Source organism: Leptidea sinapis, chromosome 1 (genome assembly GCF_905404315.1).
Source record: "Leptidea sinapis chromosome 1, ilLepSina1.1, whole genome shotgun sequence".
NCBI lineage: Eukaryota > Metazoa > Arthropoda > Insecta > Lepidoptera > Pieridae > Leptidea > Leptidea sinapis.
The window spans coordinates 20801665-20826224 of NC_066265.1; the positions used below are offsets into that span (position 1 = coordinate 20801665).

Genomic DNA, 24560 nt, shown 5'->3' on the forward strand with positions numbered 1-24560 from the left:
TATAAAAGCTTTCTGAAATTTTCTGACATTCGTTAATTTGTTCTTGGTTTTTATTTTTCGTTTCCATTACTAGGATAAGCAAAGGGTTGGAGCCCATACAGCCATATTTGTTAATATTCAATAACAACGTCATAGTTATATGTGGTAATAATAATATAACCTTCAATTTCTCAATATCACTTATTTTATTAATGAGTTGTAATATTAAAATGTGGGAATGGACAATGAACTGAATTATAAATAAAATATATAATGAAAATAATAATCGGTCCAATAAAATGGTAGAATCTGAGGAACATTTTACTCTTTTATCAATACATAAGAATAAAAGAGAAAATCAAGAACCTGATAATGATCTGACCTGTAAAAAGTGTAAGTGTTTATATTCTGATGGATAATAATATCAAAATATAACATTATATCATTATTTGTAAAATATATAAAATTATATTATATATTAATAAAGGCATTTTTTTATTTTAGGTAGAGAAAATGCCAACTTTGCTCAAAATATGAAGTTATATCATCCGCTTTTCCGAGAAAAAAATAGCAAAATACTTAACAATGCTCCTAGCTCTTCAGTTATAGGTGAGTGCTTAGTTGGTAATACGGCTTTTTTTAATGAAATATATTAATGCGTCTGTTAATTATTCCTAAAGATAATTATTATTAAGTTTTACTTCAATCACGCGTAAAGATTACACGCACACACTTTTTTTTAAATTTTAATACAAAATTGAAGTCTTTACGATTATTTATACTATTTACGATAAACCATGGTTGCCAGTTAAAAAATGGCTGTAAGCAGAGTTTGCTATGTTTTCAATTAACGATTCTCACTCCAGTTAAGTATGAGCAACTGTATATTTTTAATCAATTTTACGCAGTTTTAAAGGAAATAATGTAAGAAAATGAATACAAGTGATTTCCAGCTCTCAGTCAGCCGCAACATTTGTATTGCCAGTGTAAAGCTTTTTTATTGTTAATTATTTAAAGTCATCTGTGTTTGTTATTTTTATTTTAATACAAAATTAACAACGTGCAACGCAGAGCTGCTCTAATTATCGGAGACCCAGTGTTTTGTGAATGCTCAATCGCCTGGCATTGCGTAGAGACGTCGCGGTCGTTTCATTGTGTGTCTTCTACCGCATTTATCATAGGGAGTGTTCTAAAAAGCTGTTGCATCTGATTCCTGTCATCGAACTCCACCTTCGCATGACACGCTACAAACCACGATAGGTGAACTGTACGCTTTTATAAAAAAAATACTTAGTTACCTGGAGCACGAATCGTGTACTGAAATTATGGCAATCTCTTCTTGCAGCCATTTTTTAACTGGCTAAATAACTAACTAACAATAATTCACAGTAATATATTCTTTACAGCTAGCAACCCAAACTTTGCGGCTGAATGAGAGCTGGCAACCACATTTATTCAATTCTTTCAATAATTTGCTTAAAAAAACGTAAAGTTGCAATTTACATCAGAAAATTAATTATACTAAAATAAATTACAGGTAAATGCAGCCAATTTTTTATAGGCAACCTGTATGCAAATACATTGCATATAGGGAGTATTCCCATATTATTACGGGAAACGTTTTTTTTAAATTAGTTTTATCAAAAATCACGTCAAATGCAGAATCGAGCGGTGGGATCTTAGGTTATAATAGTTTATAGTGTAATATATCTATGTTATTAACCGTGTTGTCCCACGTTTACTAAAACTATACCTACTGTATAATGATAAAAGTCGGAGATCACCTGTATAATGTTTGTTAAGTCGGGTCCATACCTGTCGCACAAATTCGCTGGGTCGCACTTTGATCAACAGTCATTGGTAACTAGTTAGATTTGTGCTTTTGTATTCACAATCTATCAGTATTAACTATTAATTTTGCAGTCGATATGTTAATCCGCATGTCACATAGATGTATAATAGATGAAAAATAGAAGTTACCTATATCTATAAGATAAGGCTATAATCGGAAATTAAATTCGAGATCAAAAATGTAAGCAATTCGCCAACTCATAATAATGTTGTGTGTCGAACTAAAATACCATTATAAAATTATAGGTTTTCATGAATACATCGAAATAAATATTGCACAAAGTTTACTTTTTGTAAAGCACCTAAAAATACATTCGAATATTAAACTGTAATTTTTAATTGAACTCTGCAAACTTTTATATTGTGATACTGGCAATAAGACTTTTCAGTTCTTTTAAGACAGAATCTTTTGGCGGTCTGAGTGAAGGACTACCATGGTCATGAAATAAATTAAAAAAAAACTTTTGGCGGTAAATCGAATTGCGCATCAAACAAAATTTTCAAATTAGTTTTATTGTTTTTTAATTTGTTATTTCTATTCGAACAATTTCGTAATAAAATACAAAGTAAAATACATTTAAAGGCTTTAATTATTTTTTTAGTAATTGGTCATAAAAAAAAGGCTTGTAACAACTAATTCTGTTTACACTTGAAGGTATTTTAAAATCTGAACAATACGCTGAGCAAACGTTAGGTTCAAAAAATGTTTTCATTAATGTTCACCAACCTACATAACAATTATTATCGACAGCGTTGCGATGCGTTATAGGACTGCAATGAAAATTGGAATCGATTAGTAGAAATTTAATTTTTAACTGAATGTTATAAGGTGTGGGTTTGATTTTTTACAAACTGCGATCAGCATTGATATAAAGAAATATTATGAGATTGGAAGCTGACCTCTGAGGATTTATGAGAATTCAAAAGCGAATCCTTCTACATATGAGTCGAAAACACAAATCATATAAGAAATGCCTGGAAACATTAAAGTAGTGGTCAGGGTCCGACCAACAAATGAAAAGGAAAAAGATCAAAATAACAGAATTGTTGTCGATGTTGTTGACGATCACGTCGTTGTGTTTGATCCTAAAGAAGATCCACCATTTTATTTTCACGGAGCTAAACAACCAATCCCTAAACGTGCTAATAAAGATTTGAAATTCGTGTTTGACCATGTTTATACTCACGACGCGACAAACTACGATATTTTTGAGACCACAACAAAAGAGATGCTAAGTTCATTAATGGAAGGATATAACTGTTCAGTGTTTGCATACGGAGCTACAGGTGCTGGAAAGACATACACAATGATTGGTAGTAAGGAACACCCGGGCATTACTTACTTGACTATGGAACATTTATTCTACTCTATAAATTCCTTTGAACAAGATAGAGAATTTGATGCAAGAGTATCATACATTGAAGTGAGTACCCACAAAATTATTTTATATTTATACAAGTATAATAATCCCATTTGACTAATGAACCTAATTTCTGCTCTGCTTAGAAGAAACATTGTCAATGATGAGTTTTATTTGAATTGACTTATGATTTTATAAGCTAGTGTAATGATTTTTTTTTATTAAAATGTATCAATAAGACTATATGACATCAACTGCTAAATATAACATTGTATAAGTATATAAGATATTATTAAATTTCTTAAAGGTGTACAACGAAAATGTTTATGATTTATTAAAACCGTCAAGTACCCCTTTACAAATACGGGAGGATTCTAAGTATGGAGTGACAGTTGCCGGGCTTACATTAACTAATATAAGAACTGCGAGGGAATTACTGAATGTGCTTGAAGATGGGAATAAAAACAGAAAACAGCAGCCTACAGAAGCAAACCCAGATAGTTCTAGAAGCCATGCTGTATTTCAGGTACTGATAAAATTATTACAAAGTAGCTGGATACTGTTGTCATTGAATTATAAATTATTATATAATTAATAAATTGATTTTGTAACACACTACCATTTTATGAAACAGTCACAGCTGGTTGCGGCGCTGGGCACAAGGGATCCGAATAGGGCATGAATTTTAAAAATATTTAAATTTTTATTATCAAACACACACACAGAAATTATAGATAAAAACATTATTATTCAATTAAAAAATAAATATTCTATCCCAGCAATATATTTCGGCTATTCAAACGCGCCATTTTGCGCGAGGTTTCTGTGACGTCAGAGTCTATCCCAACTCCCAAGAATCTATATTGTACTAATAAATGTATGGCCGGTTGTTTCCTTCGGTTATCCTGCGAAAACTACTGAACCAATCAGATAATAATTCTTATACCATTATATGCAGCGTGTTTCGGAGAAAATTTTAGTATATAATATGTTGGTGTTAACTTATTTAGAACTATTTTTTTCCTAGAAATGCCTATAAATTCGCAATACAACTAATTCAGTCCATGACATTTCATTACATATAGTGATAATTCATACAATGAGTGGGCGCGTTTTTATTTAGTTTAAAGTTTGATAATTATTTACATTAAAAATGCAGAATCTTAAAATTGATCTCAATGAGAATCATATGTTAATCTTTAATAACAGAAAAAAACAATGGATACGGTAATTCCTGTTAAATTATATTTTCTGCATTTATACCTATATTATGTTTAGTTTGAGAAAATATGAATTGAGAAACCTTTAAACTTTCACTCTTTTAAATTCAGAAGAAATACAATCTGGGTTTGAAACACAAAAACACGTCATCGAACAGCATCATAAACGCATCATTTTTGTAAAAACAAATCCACTTTCAGTCATTGTAAGTAATAATTATACAGATCATTGAATAATAAAAAACCAACATATAATTTAATATATCGCTAACTACCGAAAGAACCATACCATTGATTATGTTTATCTAGACTTTGACGTCACACTGCACTTTTCCAGTGGGAGGCTCTTTGCACAGGATGCCGGCTAGATTATGGGTACCACAACGGTGCCTATTTCTGCCGTGAATCAGTAATGTGTAAACATTACTGTGTTTCGGTCTGAAGGGCGCCGTAGCTAGTGAAATTACTGGGCAAACGAGACTTAACGTCTTATGTCTCAAGGTGACGAGCGCAATTGTAGTGCCGCTCAAAATTTTTGGGCTTTTCAAGAATCCTGAGCGGCACTGCATTGTAATGGGCAGGGCGTATCAATTACCATCATCTGAACATCCTGCTCGTCTCGTCCCGTATTTTCATAAAAAAAAAACTGCGCTTCAACCAGTAGCATTGCGTTGCTTAAATTTAATAAAAAAACTATATAAGATAAAATAAAAAATAATAAAGATTACAAACAATAATATTTCAACTAATAACAATAAAACCACACATACCCACACACACACACACACACACACACACACACACACACACACACACACACACACACACACACGCGGAAACAAACTGAATGTTATACGAACTCACTTTTTTTTCTTGTTTCAGTTTATCTTTAGGAAGCTACTTAAGAATTCTGTCTTGCAAATAATATAAAATCTCTGTAAAAAAAAAAGAAAAATATAAGTTACATGCATATCGTATAATCTTCTGGTATACCAACACAGATGGGTGGCGGATATCGAAAACAAGGGAAAAGGGTTGGCAGTTAGTCTGGATATAGGGAAGGCCTTCGATCGTCTATGGCACAAGGCGCTCCTCTCAAAACTTCCATCATTAGGGTTTCCCGAAAGTTTATGCAAGATGTACCTGTAAATTAGGATATTTTCCCCACCATCTGGATGCCTGGAATTCTTCTATAGTGCGGTTTTTCCAGGACGATCCGACATGGGTATATTCAAAAAAGCGTTGCTAAAAGACCAGCCCTGTAATGCTTCTGGTGTTGCAAGAAAAACATCAGGTGAACTCGTTTGTGCTCCTCTCCATCAAAAATATGTGTTGCAATAGTTTTATTTTTTTTCCTTCTTCCTTCTATACTATCCCACACACAAGCAACACATGAAACAAAGTGTTATGAATATAATATATGAGATCTCCTTTTTTATCTATGCATAGGTATATATAAAAATGAAGTTCAAGACCAGGGTCCAGATCAGAATGAAGCTTTCAATGATCGATCTTGCAGGAAGCGAGAGAGCCTCAGCTACTGCTTCCATTGGTGAAAGATTAAGTGAGAGTACCAGTATCAATAAAAGCCTCCTTTCACTCGGGAATTGCATTAATAAATTGGCGGCTGGAATTGTATACATTCCATACAGGTACAAATTTTTCTATACCAATATTATAATTGTGAAAGTACTAACTATTTGTTTGTCTGTTGCCGCAACGACTTAGTTATCCAACTGGTATTTTGAATTAGTATGGACAGAGCTTGAGTGGAAGATAAGGGTTTGAACATACCTAGTTTTGCCATAAATACTGAAACAAAGAATAGAAGAAGTTTTCTTTTGCAAATAACATTTATTACTTTTACAGTGTGTTAGTTTAATACATAAATATAAAACAATTTAAAATATAAAAAGCTTATTCGAAGTGGTCTCCATTGGCTGCAATACAGTCCTTTAAACGTTGAGGCCAGTTATCAATTATCAATCAGCACACACTCTTTCAATGGGAAAGTTCTTCACTGCTCCGTATGATTACGGATTGTTTTAGGGACTCCAAATTATCATGACGTTTAGAGCAAGCCGTACTCTCTAAAACTGACCATAAATCATAAACCAGCAGATTAAGATCGAGACTAGACGACGGCCAGTCTTCAGCTGTAATGAAGTCAGAAACGTTCGTTTCCAACCAAGACTGCGTAGACCGAACTTTATGGCCTGGCACCGAGTCTTGCTGGAAGGACCACTCTTGGTTATTGAACTATGTTCAATGTTGTTAAAGAGCTTCACTATCTTCTCAAGAATGGTATCTTGATACACTTTTTGCCGATGTTTTTATACCTTTTTCACAAAAGTATGGCTCAGTCACTCCTTCATAGCTGATACCCCACCAAACCATCACTGAAGTCGGATAGTGCCCACGTTGCACTCTGTTGATAAATTGAGAAGCTTCCTAGAGCTTTGAGCATAAATACGGTCATTTTGTTTGTTAAAATGTTGCTCAATTGTAAAAATCTTCTCAACTGTAAACAATAATTTTCTGTGACCTCCCTTTGCGTACCGCTTCAGTAGTTGTTTCAATTTTACCACAATATTCTTTTTTAAATTTTCAGTTAAGAAATGACCAGTACGTCTCTTTTAACCTGCAAGTCCTACGCCATCTTTTTTAATACGTGACATGGTTTTAGGTGCTATCTTCATCTCACAAGATACTTACGGACAGGATTTCTTCAAATTCTTTCCATTACTGCTTTAGAGGCTTCTTTGTAGAAAAAAAAGGCTTTGTAAGAGGTTGTCCTTTTTCGTACGAACCCTACGTGGATGGCCAGACCTTTTCCTGTCACAAACAGAGGAAGTCTCATTGAACCTATAAAATATAAATAGACCGGTACACAAACATTTTACTAATACCAACCGTTTGGAGAGTTTTAAAAATTGCATTTGGCTGCATACCGACTGTGTGTAATGCAATCTCTGTATCACCGCACTCCATTTTAATATCGTAGACGGGACTATTGTACAATACATTGTACAATAGTCCCGTCAAGACATGTTCGTGGGATGACTGCAGGGAAGAGTTTCTTAAGACTGTGGTAGAAGTGAAACTTCAACGGAGAAAGTTTAAAAACACATATTTCAAAGCTTCCCGTCAATATTTCAAATAAAATATTTCAACGAAAATTAAAAAAAAAACATTCCAAATAAATATTACCAAGAAAAACATTCAATAAAATGTTGTTTAAAAACATTACATAACATAACATAATAGTCATCATGTAGACTATAATATTGCATTATACACTGTATAGCTATCATAATATATACACTATACATAAAAATCTTACGCTTTTTACTTTTTTACTCTCTGCCCCTAAGGATCTTCGTTCCAAAACTCCTTTTTTAAAGTCGGTTAGAAAATAACCTGACAACCCTATTGCTTCTATGGAGTGTACGCACATATAGGTAAGTATTTTATCACCAAGGCTTAGTTTCCGTACTGATACATAATATGTCTACTGTGGTAGTGGCGCCAAAATGAGGAAACTCAATAAACAATCATATAAAAATGACAGATTTCAAATTCAATTGTAATATTTTGTTTATTTTTAATCGTAACAGTATGTATGGCCAGACTATGTATTATGTAATTAATAAGTAAAAATATATCCAATTTATCATACACACAACATCTGTGAACTAATCACTAACTGCGAGTGGGCTGTGTTTGGATTTTATTAGTCCTGATGCCGACACCGCAAAAGCCACCAAACCTACCTTTACATATTGAAGTACGTAGAGGCTACAACGAAATAAAATTAAGCATAGCGCGATACGGCATCCGCGCATCCTATAACATAAATTTATTATATGTAAAATGTATTTATGCATCAACCATAGGGTCTTACTTCTATTTGAGTTTGGTCCGGAGATGTATGTATTTAGTTTTAAAGATTTTAGGAGTGAAAATTGAAATATACAATCTATGACATTTTTAGGGATTCAAAATTAACGCGACTTCTCAAAGATAGTCTTGGTGGCAAGTGTAAAACAGTTATGATTGCCAATGTGTCTCCATCAAGTATGAGTTATGAAGATACATACAACACACTGAAGTTTGCTGCCAGGGCAAATAAAATACAACTGAGCTGTAAGAAGAATATTGTGGACGGAAATATGAAGTTGTCGCAGTATGTCAAAATAACCGAAGAGTTAAAGAAGAAAGTCAAGGAATTAGAAGCAAAGTTGTCTTTGTCTTCAGTTACAGCTATGAAGAAACTTGATCTTAATTGGGATAAACGTATGTTTTTAAGTTTAATTTACTTAACTAATTATATTATTTCCAATTGACCTAGTAGCAGTAGAAATAATCATACCTAACAGGCTAGGCTCACAATGACGTACTTCGCCAAGCAGGTCCCTCCCCGGTCTTACCCGGCATTGCCGCCGTCAAAATTTTCTTTCGTTTTTCTAACCATGCACAAAATTAGTTGAAATTTCCAATTAGTAATAAAACCCCATCCTGCGTTACTTTATAATATGAATGATTCTTTTAATGGGCTTAAACGTGGTCGAAGCAATCTTTGCGATCCTCCGCGCAAAGGGTGTATTTTACAGTGACCAAAGTTTGAGTGATGTGCATATTATATTGATAGAACACAAATAAAATTTGATAACAAAATTTTAGAGTGAGCTTCTTTGTTTCCGTGACGATAGAACATGGGTACCTGCAAAAAAAAGCGCGTACCTACTCCTTCCCCTGGTTGGCCGGCAACGCTCATGTGATTCCTCTGGTGTTTATCGCTGATACAGCTGATCATTTAAGAACAGGTGACCCGTACGCTCGTTGGTGCTCCTTTTATATAAAAAATCTGAGGATGACAATATCAGGGAACCTTATAGACACTACCATATTGCCACCACGTCCCTCAAAAGAGTCATTGCTTATTAGCACACAGGCAGAATTGGCTAGAGGTCGGGAATTGCAACAAGCTTAGTATTCCGTTGTCAAAATTAGATCTTTTTGACACGCGTCGTGTAGCAGTCCGGTTACAGTTATTTTATAGAATTGCCCTACAGGTAATGGTTCCATACCAACACATCTAAAATTTAATTACTAACTCAAAGCATCAACATTAAGAAATTTGACAATAGCGTCTGATAGTGAAGATTTCTTCCGTTACATATTTTCTGTGTTAACTTATTTTCCTAAGCGTTCGTTGTTTATTAATAACAAAATTTTATTTATAATATAAGAATAGTACTTATACATTGAACTGAAAAACAATCCATTGTATTTTTATTGTACAAACTTTTGAATAGGTAAGCGGGAATGGCGTAGTCGTATTGAAAGTGAGGAACTTGCGTTCGGAGTCTTGGAGGAGCGCTTGTTGTCTGTAATGAGGCAGCAGAGAGTATTGGCACTGAGGCAGCGTCTGCGAAAGCTGACCTTCTCGCACGTAGCTGAACTTGCGCACAGATCCTCTTTCGAATCAATCAACCAGGTATATTACTTTACAGGCTAGTACAGCTTTGGGAAATACCTGCATTTATGAACTTAGGTTCCAAGTACTTATATTATAGCTATAACGACTACTATGATCTGAAAAAGGCTGATCGTTTTGAAAATGCTACAGTAAGATGAGGTGGAGGGAATTGCCGCCTTTCTAGGCAGGCACTGAATCAGGACGAAGACGTGAAAGTGGGACATGCGCATATTTTATCACCTTCTTGATTTAACTGTCATAAACTCCTGGGTACTGTACAAAAATGTATTACAGCAAAATGGGGCAAAAGAAAAACCTTGTTGAATCTTACAGCTTTCATATCAGAATAAGCTGATAGTTTACAACAAATTGGGTGTGATCAAGTTAGAACCGAACAACGTATGTGATTCATGTTATCCAGATGCAAGTTACAGAGTTGCATCAAGTGCTCAAAGGGTCATATGCTTCTGTATTATAAAAAAACTGTGACTGTTTTAATATTTGCCACAGAAAATAGTTACTCTAAAATATAAAAAATATTAGTTATGCGGGCGCGGAATATTAATTGCTTATTGGTTAGATAAAAAAGAGTAGATTTTTCCCAGGAAAGGTAAGTACGTTCAAGTGAAGACTTTGAAATAAAACATTCTAAATTTCAATAATGAGGATGGATTAAAAATATCCACCGTCCGGGATCCTGTCATGTCACTAAAAATAAGGGGATTCAATTTTGCCAAATAATAATATTATTCATTATATCAACAATAACAATGACTTTCTTGATTGCGGTGGACTCATTTCCCCTAAATACGCTACGGTTAATAAATGTAAAAGTTCAGTTATATTTATAAGCATTTTAAACAATTCGCGATTCATGGTTTTACAAGATACTTAAACTTTTACGGGATAGGTTGAACAAGGGCTGCTTTATGAAAGAAGAGTTTAAAAATATATTTCCATTGTTTAATATGTAATTAAGACCGAGACACGACATAAAAAGATATTAAAGACAGAATATTTATTTTTTTAGGTTGCCTTATAATAATAACTTGTGTTTAATTTGTTGATTTAACAGACAATCACAGAAGACCTACCGCGTCACAACCGAATAACCGAACACTATGCCAAACACTCTGCACTGTTGGAGGCAACTTTAATGAAAATTTGGACTGAATGGGACACAAGTCGGAAAAGGTTAAAACAACTTTATGACGCAGCACTTGCAGAGTTCCCGGATCTGATGGACTTTGTTGAGAAACTTAAACAGAAAAGCGAAGTACGTCATGTGAAAGCAAGCGATGAGTTGAGTTATAAACTCTTGTCAATTGAGAATCAGGAGCTTAGTGCAGTTACCGACTATAATAGCGAAATGATCGCTTTGGTGAAAAAACTGTACCTAACACTAAAAGGTTATGATAAAGCGCCACCGTCTTTAACTGCTGAATATACAGAGCTTATGAAGAAGGCTGCAGCCGCTGAAAAGATATCATGGCTCGATGATGAGATAGAAAACAAGAAAGACATTAAATATTTTTCGTCAGTGGATATTAAAAAACCAAGTATTAGTCTCGATTGTTTCGAAGATCTAAGTAAGATTCTAGACATAAAGACGAAAAGTTATGATTTAAGAAATATTGAGAATCTTGAACCTCTAAATACTTTACAAGGCACTATAGAATTGCAGAATAATGAATCCATTATAATTATGAATGATTCACCAGAAATCATAAATTCAGAGAAGGCATTCAATATACCCAAGAAAAAGACAAAAGAAATGAACACGGTAAATGTTGAAAATCTTGATATAGATAACAAAAAGTTACCATTGGTGATGAACAATAAGATGGAGGTATGGATAAAACCTACTGCTAAAGTACAACCTACCGCTCTGTCGACGAAAAGAGAACTCAATGATAAAACTGAAACATTTGATAAACAACAAAACAGAGGTGAGTTTGGAAGCTTTGTTTTTGTTTTTCTCGATTACTTGTTAACCGACTTAAAAAAGAAGAGATATTATTTTCGCGTGTACTTTTTTATTTGATCACTTGGCGTTGCGTAGAGACGTCGCTTCATTGTGTATCTTCTACCGCATTTATCACGGGGAGTGTTCCGAAGAGCTATTTAACCTGATTCCTGCCGCCGAATTCCACCTTCGCACGACACGCCACAAGTTAGGATATCATCCCCACCATCTGGATGTGTGGCGGTCCTCCACAGTGCGGTTTTCAAGGAGCTTTCTTCCACGTTCTACAAAGCTGTGGAATGAGCTTCCTTGTGCGGTGTTTCCGGGACGATACGACATGGGTACCTTCAAAAAAAGCGCGTACACCCTCCTTAAAGGCCGGCAACGCTCTTGTGATTCCTCTGGTGTTGCAAGAGAATGTGGGCGGCGGTAATCACTTAACACCAGGTGACCCGTACGCTCGTTTGTCCTGCTATTCCATAAAAAAAAATATCACATCACAATATCATCATCATCATTTAATTTTGTTTTTCTGTTACAAATAGTATAAAAATTGTCATTAAGGAGCACTATCTCCATAGTTACCCTTGCAATATTATCCTTTTTTCATAATAATTATTTTGTTCGATACACAAAAAATCATGTTAATATGTAATATGTGTACAAAAATATTGTCAAGTTCGTGTATTCTTATCAGCAAAGATATTGAAGCCAGTGGTGGGTCGCGCTATCCCGATGCGACGACATGCCGCGCAGCCGGCCAAACCTGTTGGGGGCTTTGGCTCTACTGTGAGCAGAGACTGTACTTCTGTGACCAGGACTATACAAGGTATATTCTAAGTTCTTTCCCTGTTTAGAACCTTTCCAAACAAACGTCTTCGTGATGTCAGCCGGAAGTATCCAGTTGGTTAACGGAACCTGAGGTGGTAGTCCGTCCTTCTTTTAACTCGCGGTGAGTACATAATGCTGACATTTCATTATGTTAGTTTAACGAGAACAAATAAACACTTCATCATTTCAGTTGGAAGACGTCCACTGCTAAACAAAGCCTTCCCCCAAGGAAGGCCATGACGATCGGTCCTGCGCTGCCCTCATCCAACTATTCTGGAGATCGTGATCCAGATCGTCTGTCCAACTTGTTAACAAACATTTACTTAACTTAAATTCTAGGACTATTTTTATGACCACATTTATATGTATATTGTTGAGGTATTCATAACATAAAATTTATCAAAAAATATACTACAAGGCACGCTTAAACGGCATCATGTGCACATAACAGTAATAATAAATGATGGGAGTACCGTACCGTGCTTATGCCTGTGTTTTGCGCAACTAAAATCCCCGAAGACGCACAATTTTTTGGAAGAGGAGGACAGGAGCGTAACAGATATTAGGGGAGCGGGGGGCACGTTGTTACAATTTTTAGATAATTATTAATATCACAAAAGCTATCAAATAATGTATACATTTGATTGCTTTTACCATTAGTGTGTCTATTCAGCTAGTAGAATAGCATTGGAAAAATATTAAAGTTTACGTAATTTTTCCCGTAATAGAGAATTAATGAAATAAGTCGATTATAACAACTTACCCCTGACTTGGGGCTAGTTGTTACAGCTTCGGGGCACGATGTTACAGTAGGTAAATAAACAAAATGAACAATAATAAATCATTTATTTTTTATTGTTTCAAAACGTTATGAATAAAAGAGACTATTTTGAACAGTCTTATAACATTTATGAGCAATTATACTATCTATATCGTAATTTTCCAACTTTTTAACAGTAATAATCACATAACTTTGGCAGGAACTTTCTTAAATCTTATATAAAACACATTTTCATTACTGAATTAGAAAATTTCGTCAGTAAATACCAACATGTAATAAATTATTTATACTTTTTTAACTTGGCACTTCAGTTAAACTAAAATCTAACATTTTCAATACACTTATATTGCAATAAAATTTATAGTTACGTATACAATACTGTATAAACAGTCGACAGCATATCACGAGTAACAGTTGCACCAGGCAAGCAATAAAGGCGACCTCAAGGTCAACCTTCACCTTTATTGTAGGTAACAATATCACATATTTATATTACATTAGTCTTCATCAGAATTACAATTAATACAAATGAATAATTGAACGTTTCCTGTTACACATTTGACATGGGCCCACATTTTGCATTCTAAACATTCTACCCAATCTTCTTTTTTAGAAGTACTGTAACTTTCGCTACACACTAAACAAAACCATTCTTCAGTATCAGAATCTGAATCAGAAACCAAAATTTTTTTCTTCACCTTTTCTTTTCCTACTTTACTCGTTTTCGCAGATTTCCCTTTTCCTTTACCTTTTCCTTTATTTTGGTCGCACGCTTTTTTGGTCTTGGCCAGTTTTTCTTCATACTCCTTTTGTAATGAGTCTTTTTCAGGTGTGTCGGTTAATACAGCGGATTTACGTTTACGACGGTTATGGTTGGATTGTTTTCGAGCCTCTGCCTTGGGAAAGGATCTTATCTTTGAAGGCGAAAAATTTTCAAATGTACTTTGTATACCAGATGAACCTGGTATCGCTAATTCAATTTTATTTTTAAAACTTGACGAATCTGCACTCGGTAATGTTGTTAAACATTCTATATCTTGCGAACAAGCTGGATTTGGAGAAGGTGAAACAGTAATATTGTTAATAGTGTCAGGTAATAGATTGGTTGCTGTTTCGATTGCCTGTATGATTTCATTTGTGCTTATGTTCAGTTGAGGCGCAGAATCTAGCAATTCCGGATTTTCCAGGTCCAGTGTCAAATTGGAGGTGTTCTGCGAGGCAGTGGGATGATTCGTTTCTGGATTGGGGCGATCAGTGACATAAGAAGGTGCATAATCACTGTCTTGAAAGATATCAGGATTAAAAGGCCATATCCCGGTTGATCGAAATCCGCTCATGATATTTACAGGATTTAGGGCCAATGGCAGTGAATCTTTCACCACGCCTGGGAGATCATGAATCGTCATTGTTTTTCCTGGATGATTATACATCCAGGCCGTCTGTGCTCGATTAAGGTGGTTTTTAAATGGGCCATAAACGCCTACATCTAATGGTTGTAAATTGTGAGAGCAGTGCGGGGGAAACGACAGCATGATTATGTTGTTTACTTTGGCTTTCTCCACGACGTGAAAATTTACATGTGAGTTGTGGTTATCCAGCAGGAGGAGGACGGGCTGTTCAATGGAAGGTTTGACATGTTGAATGAAATGATCCAAGAATTTTAAAAATTCTACTTCTGTCATCCATCCTGAAGAATTGCCTGCTCCTATCGCTTCTGATGGTCCAGCACGAAGAAATAGATCAGTGTATCTCATTCTGGGAAAAACGAACATCGGCGGGACTGAATTTCCAGCAGCATTTATGGCACATGTGAGCGTTACAAGTACTCCTCTTTCTGCAGATGTGATCGCACCGACCTGTTTTTGACCACGAGCAGCAACTATTTTTTTAGGCTTCTGTACCGTTGTGACACCTGTTTCATCAACGTTCCATATGCGCGAAGCAGTGAATTCATATTTTTGGAATAACAATTGCAGTTTGTCAAAAAAGTCTTTAACGTTGGTTCTGTTGAATGACGTTGCTCTACTCAAAGATGTAGCTTCTGGTGTTCTCAGAGATAGTTGAGGATTTCTGTGCATAAAACTTTTAAACCAGTCCGGCCCAGCCATATTATTTTGGATCCAACTGGGGGGAATATTTTTTAATTCGAGTTTTACTGCACATTGATAAGCTAGTTTTCGGACTTCAGTTGGTAGTAAACCAAAATATATTTCTGAACTTTTGATTAGATAAGAAGCTAATTTATGTTCGGCTTCTTGTGAGAATACCAATTTAGGTTTAACGTAACCCAATGAACAAGATTCGTTGTTTTTGTTTTTTCTGACATACCTGGATAAGGACATCGGACACAAATTAAACATTTTGCTTGCTTTACGAATGCTCGTTTTATTCTGCAGTACTTCTGCCGCAGCAGATTCATAAACTTCTTGACTAGTTGTACCTCTTTCCGTTTTTCTTTTATAGTTTCTCATTCTAAAAAAAAAACAATGAGTATTTAGAATTTAAAAAATAATTGAAAGATGAACCATTGTTTTAAAAAGCAAGAATGCGCCCGTCGGAACGAAAGCTTCAATTTCTTTCCATTTATTCTAATTTTTAAGTACAGCGTAGTAATTTCTAAATGATAGTCAATGAGATGAACGGTAATACAAGGTCTGAGGCAAGTTGTTACATGTAACAACCTACCCCGAAAAATTGTAACAACCTGCCCCATGGTGTGTTTTTTAATTAAAATTAAAGCCGCCATTAATGGATATCAATAGCAGAATAAAACGCTATTACAAATTAAAACTCGATACATTATGAACGTTCGAGGTGAAAAGAATTTAGAGAATAACAAATATAGACGGCAGGAATCAAAAATTTCGTAAAAGATTTTGTTACGTACTTGATGGAAATCGAGACACGTGCACACAACCTAACAGTTTGCCGCTCGGCGGGTCACTGATTGTTTTTTTGCAACGCACGATGTTATAAGGAAACAAATGAGTCCACTTACGTCTACCAAAGAGTTGAAAATCCCGGTAAAAAATGCGTGTAACTTCTTACCCCTGTAACAACGTGCCCCCCGCTCCCCTATAATTGGTACACGCTATTTTTGACGTGTCATATTCTAAGATCTGAGGCCTGGTGTAACTTCAAGGCGTTTTCGTTCCTACGTAGTATACTTATGGTGGCGTGTGACAGAATAAGTGTAGTAGAAATGAGAGTAGGTATTGTTGTGTAGTTTGTGAGGTGTATATTTGAATTTTTTTCAAAGAACAGTTTCGCATTGTTGTGCGTTAACCTAAAATTTCAAGAGCCTCCCTTGAAAACAGGCTTAGGTTTATTACTTTAGTGTGCATGACAGATACGTCTTACACTCGCCGCTCCTCTAATAATTTTTGGAAGCTTATTGTATAGCTGTGCTCCTGCAAATGTTAGATTATTTTTACCATAGTTGGTTCTGATACTAGGGAATACAAGGTGACTGGCGCGACGTAATAATATATATTTGTTGGTTGAGTTAGTCTATGAGTTATCTTATCTTATATCTTTAAACGAGCAATTCTTGTATATATATATAGTCTGAATCTCGGAAACGGCTCCAACGATTTTCATAAAATTAAGTATGCAGGGGATTTCGGGGGTTGGGGGTTCAGGTTTCAATTTAAAAAAAGTAGTTTTATCCGTGTTTTGTGTGTGGTACAAAAACATTAGAATACAAAGGTAAATTTCGCCAATATACACAAGACGTATAATAGCTCAGATGGGAAATTGGGTGATCCGGAAAGCAGACGACCCCGGTTCAAATCCAGAAGTCCTATTAGTTTTTTTTTTGTTCAAGTTTTGTACATTCTTAAAAATCCGAGCAAGGCTCGGTCGTCCGGATATTATTATTTAAGTATGCATGTGTAAAAGGTGTAAAGTTGAGTAATGTTCAATAGTTACGTTTCTTTGTAAATAGTTTCTGAAGGGGTTGAGTAGTCATAATTATGTAAAAAAAATATTCGATTTTGTAGAGTTTGGATTGCTTTTATAATGGTCTTACCAGCATTGCCCCATATTTCAGTAGAGTAAGTGTGGCTTTTTAGCTAGGGCATTATACAGTATGAATTGCATATCTATGAAATATATAAAAATATAAGCAATACTAGTCCACAGAAGTATCACCAAATTAATTACATAATTAAGAACTTTAAATTATAAAAGTAATATTTTCAAATAAAATAAATATTTAAGTAAATACACTAAGAGCAGTACAGACAACCAACATTGACATCTGGAACGACTGAAGATAACGAAAAAATAAGTCTTTAATAAGGAATACCTCACAATTATAGTTTTTCGATACACCTTTTTAGCAACCATTACCAAATACCTACCCAAGGCTAGAATACAACTATTTTGAGGTATTCGAATGTTTTAATTATTTTAACAATAAATTGGACGAACTTTTAAAAAAGTATTTTTTGTACTATTAAACTTACGAAACTACTGTTTTGTGAGTTGTGAGTGACAAGGGTTTTATGGTGTGGGAGAGTCATGCTGTCGTCCTATGACGCCAGTACGACCGACCTACATTCTAGCGCTCTTCAAAAGCGCAGGAATACCACATACTCCCTGTATTGCTGTCATCTCTGGTCTGACGCACCCCAGTACCAGCTCGAACGTTTTTATTGTGGTTATTAAGGCAATGTTGGATTATATTGTTTCGTCACAGCACTACAGATTTCGGAAAACTCCAATTTAATTCATTAGACGTCCCAGCAATCAGTATGGTGCTTACGAATAACACACTAATATCACTTGTTAGAGCTATCGCCCTGAATGTTCACTTCATCGCTCAGTCACTGAATAAATCAACAAATGTGTACTTCTAATTATATTAGTAAAAATAAGTCTCTAATATTCTCGAACAGTCTATATTTAGTAGCAAAAAGAGAACGTGTTTTTGTAAACAACAGTTTACAATAGCAATAAGGTATGTCAAGGTCCTTCGTCCTTAGTACGAGCGTACGGCTAGACATTGGTGAGAATATTATGAGTAATGTTAAAACACTTTTAACTATTCTCAATATAATTATGTATATTCAGTTTTCTTGTAAATCAATAGATGACCGTTATATCATTGACAGCAACCGCGCTGTAATCTTGTAAGCCGATATAGTTAGACAGTGAGTTAAAACAGGTGTAAGTATATTATTAGGACTTCTAGCCTTCATGACAAAAGTTTACTAGTCTCTCTCTCTTGGTCGTATAGAACTCCTTACAAAACTTAAAGGCAGTAATGGAAGACTATTCTAAATATAAACCAGTGATTTAAAGTCGTTTTAGAGTACCACCGTACCACCGTAGCACCACTAAAACTATTAGCAGTACACAGTATACAAATACTTAATTTTCATTTCTTCACATGTTTATTTACATGTTAGACTTGCATTTGACTTAATTTTATATTAACATACTAAGGTGTTGTTTATGTTTTAGCCAAAAAACTAACCGCCAACCAGAGGAACGCAGCTGTAAATGAAAGATCTGTTGGGCTCAAAGCATTACGGGCAAGAGAACGCATCCAGTCGCATCCATACTCTCGACCGACAGCCTCCAACACGAGTAAACGTCTGAACAGCCATAATAAAGAGAATAATAATAATTAAGTAGAATCTGTCAATCATGTAATAAAACTACTTTCATTTCGTCTTTGTACGACATATTCTTGAGTCCTTTCGTCCATTTAAGCTTTTGTTTATTAATTTGCTGGGTATCCTGATTTGTTTACACAACATACTTGGTGGACATTATTAACACTTATCTATCAGTTAATCGGATATAGAACGTGGTGCATTATATAGACACACGGGTAGAGCTACTTAACCATAATCATAATATTGAAATGATATATATAGAAAACAATATTTGAATCACACAATGTTCAACATGTCGCTGGCCGATCTTAAAATTATTGGTGATTGTTGAATCATTTACTCCATGCACATGTTTGAAATAATTATAATATAGTTATTGGCCGATCTTACGCAAACTCAGCGTACTTGGCCGACAATTATTTTGTCGCTGGCCGAACTAACTCTTGTTAAACGTAACATGTCCGCAACTTTTTTAGTAACGGAATTTTATTAAAAAGATTCTCAATTAATTAAATAATTTCGGACTGTCTTACTAATGTCTTCCTAATGTTAGAGTACATAAAATGCGCAGCTCTGTTTATTCACAGAATATGTTTCCGAACGTTGTTTCCTGGGAAAATCGCACATTCTACGATTTAAAACAACTATTGTTCAAGATGGCGTCCTATGTTCCTATTTCAGCCATGTGCTCATAATATGTCATCAAAATAATAGGAAATGGTACTAATATTAGTTGTTAACAACATGTAAATTGTAAAAATTGCAAATATGAAATTGTAAAAATTGAACGTCTAAAATTGTAAACAATGAAATTGCCAATAAAATATTTGAATTACTATTTAGTTCGTAAGTTTTTGCTAATAATAATAATCAAAAGCAACCATAAAAAATGTGTTTGTTATGTTATCCTAAACTGTCTCCTGACAAAATATATCTCTTTTATATATAAGTATGTAATCTTATATTAAATTATAACCTAAATCTGTAGGTACTTTTAGAAACTATAACTTTTCGACATTTTCTGACTTTACAAAATCAATCTTATGATATAGAACTCTTGTTTTTAAGTAATTATATAATCTACATATATGTTTTAGTTAGGGTTGTTATTTAAGTGTATTAATGTTGAATTGTATGTTAGATAAGTTTTGATTTAAGTCTTAATTTTGATGTATAAAATAATAAGGGAAAATGGCGATTAACGATATGGTCGTCATGCAAATATAATTATAATAATTTCTTTGTAAAAATAAAAAAAATAAAGTATTTAATAAATCATTTTTATTTCATTGAAAAACTTGAAGATTGTGGGTGACTGGAGTTTACTCCATTCTTAAAATATCTATATATAATAACCATCTATATATAAAAACAAAAAAAGTAAATGAATTCATTCATTCAAATACACTGGCCTTCAAAAGTAAGTATCACACTTTTGAAATTGGGATAACGTTTTAAGTTCACAAGATATACTTTCGAAATAAAAAGGACTCCAAAGAGAATTTAATTTTGTGCATAAAAACTTTATAGTCGGTAACCTTCTTTTAAGAATTGGCTGAAAAAAAACTTCAAAAACAAAACCATTCCTTTTTCAAAGTGGACGTTTCCGAATTACAATTTTACCATTCACATTTTTCTTTCTGTTTTAAATTTTTTTTCAAGATCGATGGGTCTTGTTTTAAAAATTTATATGCTAAGAAGCACATAACATTTATTTATCATGCCTCTTTCAGTTGAAGAATGTGCTAGGATCATGGCTTTTCTGGAACTAGGCATCAGTATGCGTCGCACTGCAAGAATGGTGGGTGTGACGGTACGAACGGTCCAGAAGGTAAGCGAAGGTACGAAGAGACTGGACACCATCTGAGAAGACCTTGTAATGGCAGACCCAGGTGTACGAGTGCCCGAGAAGATCGTTATATTATTTCCACTGTGTTAAGAAATCGCCACCAAAATGCAGTTGAAGTCCAGCAACAGCTACTTCAGACCCGGAGGGACTACATTAGTGACAGTACAGTGAGAAGAAGACTTGCTGAAGCAAATTTGAAACCCTGAAGACCAGCGAGTGGCCCAAAACTCGAGTGACAGCATAGAGTAGCGAGACTGCGATACGCCGGTGAACACATGCAGTGGGATGAAGAAGAATGTTCAAGAATTTTGTTTGCAGATGAGTCTCGATTCTCCCTTTACACGTCTGATGGAAGGCGAAGTGTTTACAGGCGACCTGGTGAGCGATACCTTCAAGCCTGAAGAGAATACGACTCAGAAAGAGTCCAATACGGTGGAGGCAGTGCACATGTATGGGCTGGCATATCTTCAGAAGGTCGCACAGAGCTAGTAGCCATAGAAAATGGCACCCTCACTGGGCAAAGATATGCTCAAGAGATTCTCAATGAGTATGCAGGGCCGTATTTAGCAAATATGGGTGATGGATCGATGCTGATGCATGATAATGCCCGGCCACACACGGCTCATATCGTACAAGAGTATATTCAGGAGGTCGGTATCAGCGTGATGGCTTGGCCATCAAGAAGTCCTGATCTCAACCCGATTGAACACGCCTGGGATGAGCTTGGGAGGCTAGTCAAAAATCGCAGACCACCACCTACTACGCTCAGGGCACTAAAGCAGGCCCTGGTAGAAGAATGGGAGAATATTCCCCAACATCGGCTCCGAAACCTCGTGTTCAGTATGCCAAACCGTCTCGAAGCTTTAATCAGAGCTCGAGGAGGCAATACCAGTTATTAAAAATTAAATAACATGTAATACATTTTAGTTGATTTTTTTTTACACTAAACTAAAAATGTCTATTTTCATTGTTTCATCTTTTTTAAGTTAAAAATGTTACTAATGTATAATTTTAGTTTCTAAGAATTTGCCTATAAAATTGGCAACAAAACGTTTTTAATCTTAAATCTCTACCTTCTATAGTTAAGAAAAAAATTTAATTTGAAAAGTGTGATACTTACTTTTGCAGGCCAGTGTATTTGTTCATATTAATTAAATAAAATATATTACATAAATTAAGTTATGTTACTTAATTATGATTATTTATTTCGGAAATAACAATATGTTAAATCATTGTTAAACACTGTCACAATAGGTTTATGAAAACTAAAATACGATACATCCACATCAGAAGTTACATGAGTTAGGAACCGTGAAATATGTTGTATTTGGTGATCTTCAATACGTATTTGTATTTTTCTCCGAAACTAGATTTAAGATTTTTTTTTATGAAAATAGGGGATGAGACGAGCAGGACGTTCAGCTGATGGTAATTGATACGCACCACCCATTACAATGCAATGCTGCTCAGGATTATCGAAAATTTCAAAAATTCTAAATGGCACTACAATTGCGCTCGTCACGTAGAGACATTAGATGTTAAGTCTCATATGCCCAGTAATTTCACTAGCTACGGCACCCTTTAGACAGAAACACAGTAACTGCTTAACGGCAGAAATAGGCCCTGTTGTAGTACCCATAATCTAGCCGGCTTCATGTGCAAAGGAGCCTCCAACTGGTAAAATTGTAGATTGTTGTGGTAGATTTAAAATTAGTTCTTCTTTTAAAAATTGTATATAATTGTTGTTGTTGATGACCGCGGAACTGGCAATCGTTCGAGATATCGAGACCCAGTATTCCGATATTAGGCGAGGCATTAAGGGAAGTGATGTCGAAGAGCGGTGATACGACAAATGGGGTTTTTTTAGTGGTTAACACGCAATCTTGAGTATTCTGGGGGTCAAATTGGACAAGGTTCAATTTACCCCATTCAGCGACTTTCTCTAGAGAGGACTCGAGCAGACACAAGTTTCTCCTGAGACTTAATGCCGATTTCCCGAGACCTGCATGGCCCGTGTATACGGCATCACTATGGGACCTGTAGACAAACGCATAGATGTGGACGTTATCATCAAAATCTACACAGTCGTAGGTATATTGTAAAGCCGTGATATTATAATAAACGGTAGATTGTCAGCCGACTTCATTTCTGACAGTATAACGGCCTGATTCTAGTGACATTGTAATGTCACGCGTACACTATAGTTATATTTTAAGGCAAGTTTACTTGTCGTTAGTTTATGAAGTCATCTCTGATTGGTCTGTTATCTCAGCGAATCGGCCTTTGTTCACTAGTAGGTCCCAATAACAAATATGTGTGAATGATGAATATTGAATTCTGTTTTTTCCATTGAACCACATTAGTGGTGAGAAGTAAAAAAAGCCGCCAATGGACATCCTCAATACCAGCAACCGGTAATTGATTCGAAGCAAGAAGTTCCTCACAAAACGCGCGGTTGTAGAATGCCAGACGTCAACGTTATGCGGGTGGAATTTTCCATTTTGACATCATATCTGGTGGTGGAAAATGGCAGCTCGTATCAACCTAAACCACTCTGAGAGCACTCCCCGTGATAAACGATCTGTTCCGAAATAAAAATAGCAGCGGTGGAAGTCCCCGAACAAACATTACAAATAGAGTTCTACCGCTAACAAAGTGTAAATAACATCGCCCTGACAATACCTGGTCGGAGATGATACTCTAGAACCGTTCCTCTTCCAGAAAGAGTCCCAATACGTTATGGATGATCAAGTATATCTTCATAACTATCCTAAACGTGTAAGATCCAATGATTTTGTGAATTCTTAATTTAAATTAGTTTTTGTTGTTTTTCGTTTAAAAAAATACCACCAGAAAACTTGCTTGCTTGGCGGGTGGATACTCGATGTGACGGGATAGCAGCAGGATACGAGGAAATAATTCGTTTAAAATGTTATCTGAGTTCCTTCCTGTGTTGATCCCGATTATCATTCTTCCTGAGGTGTCCTACAAAAGAGACAAAATACACTTGATCACAGATTACTGAGACGCGGTCCTTGATAATTGACATAAAAGTGTATTAGTGTGTAACGTACCCGACAAGACGTAGTGTTGGTAGGCCCCCCATAAAATGGACCGAAGATCTGGTAAAAATCGCCGGAATAGATTGGATGCGGGCAGCGCATGACCGATCGTCATGGTGATCTTAGGGGGAGCCCTTTGTCCAGCAGCGGGCTTCTTTCGGCTGAAATGCTAATGATGAATCAATATAAACCTATTATACGAATGACGGCTTGTAACGAGGTCGCAGGTAAAGATAACACCTTAAGACTTTAGTGGAATTAAGGTCACAGTAGGGCCAGGGGTAACTAGCTATATCAATCGTCTCTGGGACCCACCCTGTCGGACCGGAACTTCGGAACTTTGTCTCTGCCGTACTCTCAGCCACCACCTAATTCAAAGATAAAGGCACGCTACAAATAATCCTGGAACAACATGGAAAATTGCAGCCAAGGCAAATTAGCACTATTACCACATTATGTCAACTTGCATATCTCCAGGGAAATTTTATAGCTAAGTCGATGTCAAGTAAGCCTAATATTAAGCGCGGCCACAGGTTATGGCAACTTTAACA

At 35.4% G+C, this 24560-nt stretch overlaps 1 protein-coding gene across 3 annotated transcripts; it reads left to right on the forward strand.

Moving 5' to 3' along the window:
- Positions 1-480: 480 nt before the first annotated feature.
- Positions 481-20096, forward strand: LOC126973868 (kinesin-like protein KIF18B). 3 transcript variants are annotated; one of them, XM_050821315.1, is made up of 9 exons: positions 481-588; positions 2486-3254; positions 3499-3717; positions 5861-6063; positions 8406-8707; positions 9730-9911; positions 10969-11842; positions 12557-12688; positions 18941-20096. In XM_050821315.1, exons 2-9 carry the CDS (start codon positions 2802-2804, stop codon positions 19108-19110), a joined length of 2535 nt encoding a protein of 844 aa, XP_050677272.1. In that variant the 5' UTR covers positions 481-588; positions 2486-2801; the 3' UTR covers positions 19111-20096. The 3 variants fall into 3 exon arrangements, with proteins under 3 accessions (XP_050677272.1, XP_050677219.1, XP_050677347.1); XM_050821262.1 differs by lacking the exon at positions 481-588 and having other exon boundaries at positions 2415-3254; XM_050821390.1 differs by lacking the exons at positions 481-588; positions 9730-9911; positions 12557-12688; positions 18941-20096 and having other exon boundaries at positions 2415-3254; positions 10969-11180.
- The last annotated feature ends 4464 nt before the right edge of the window (positions 20097-24560 follow it).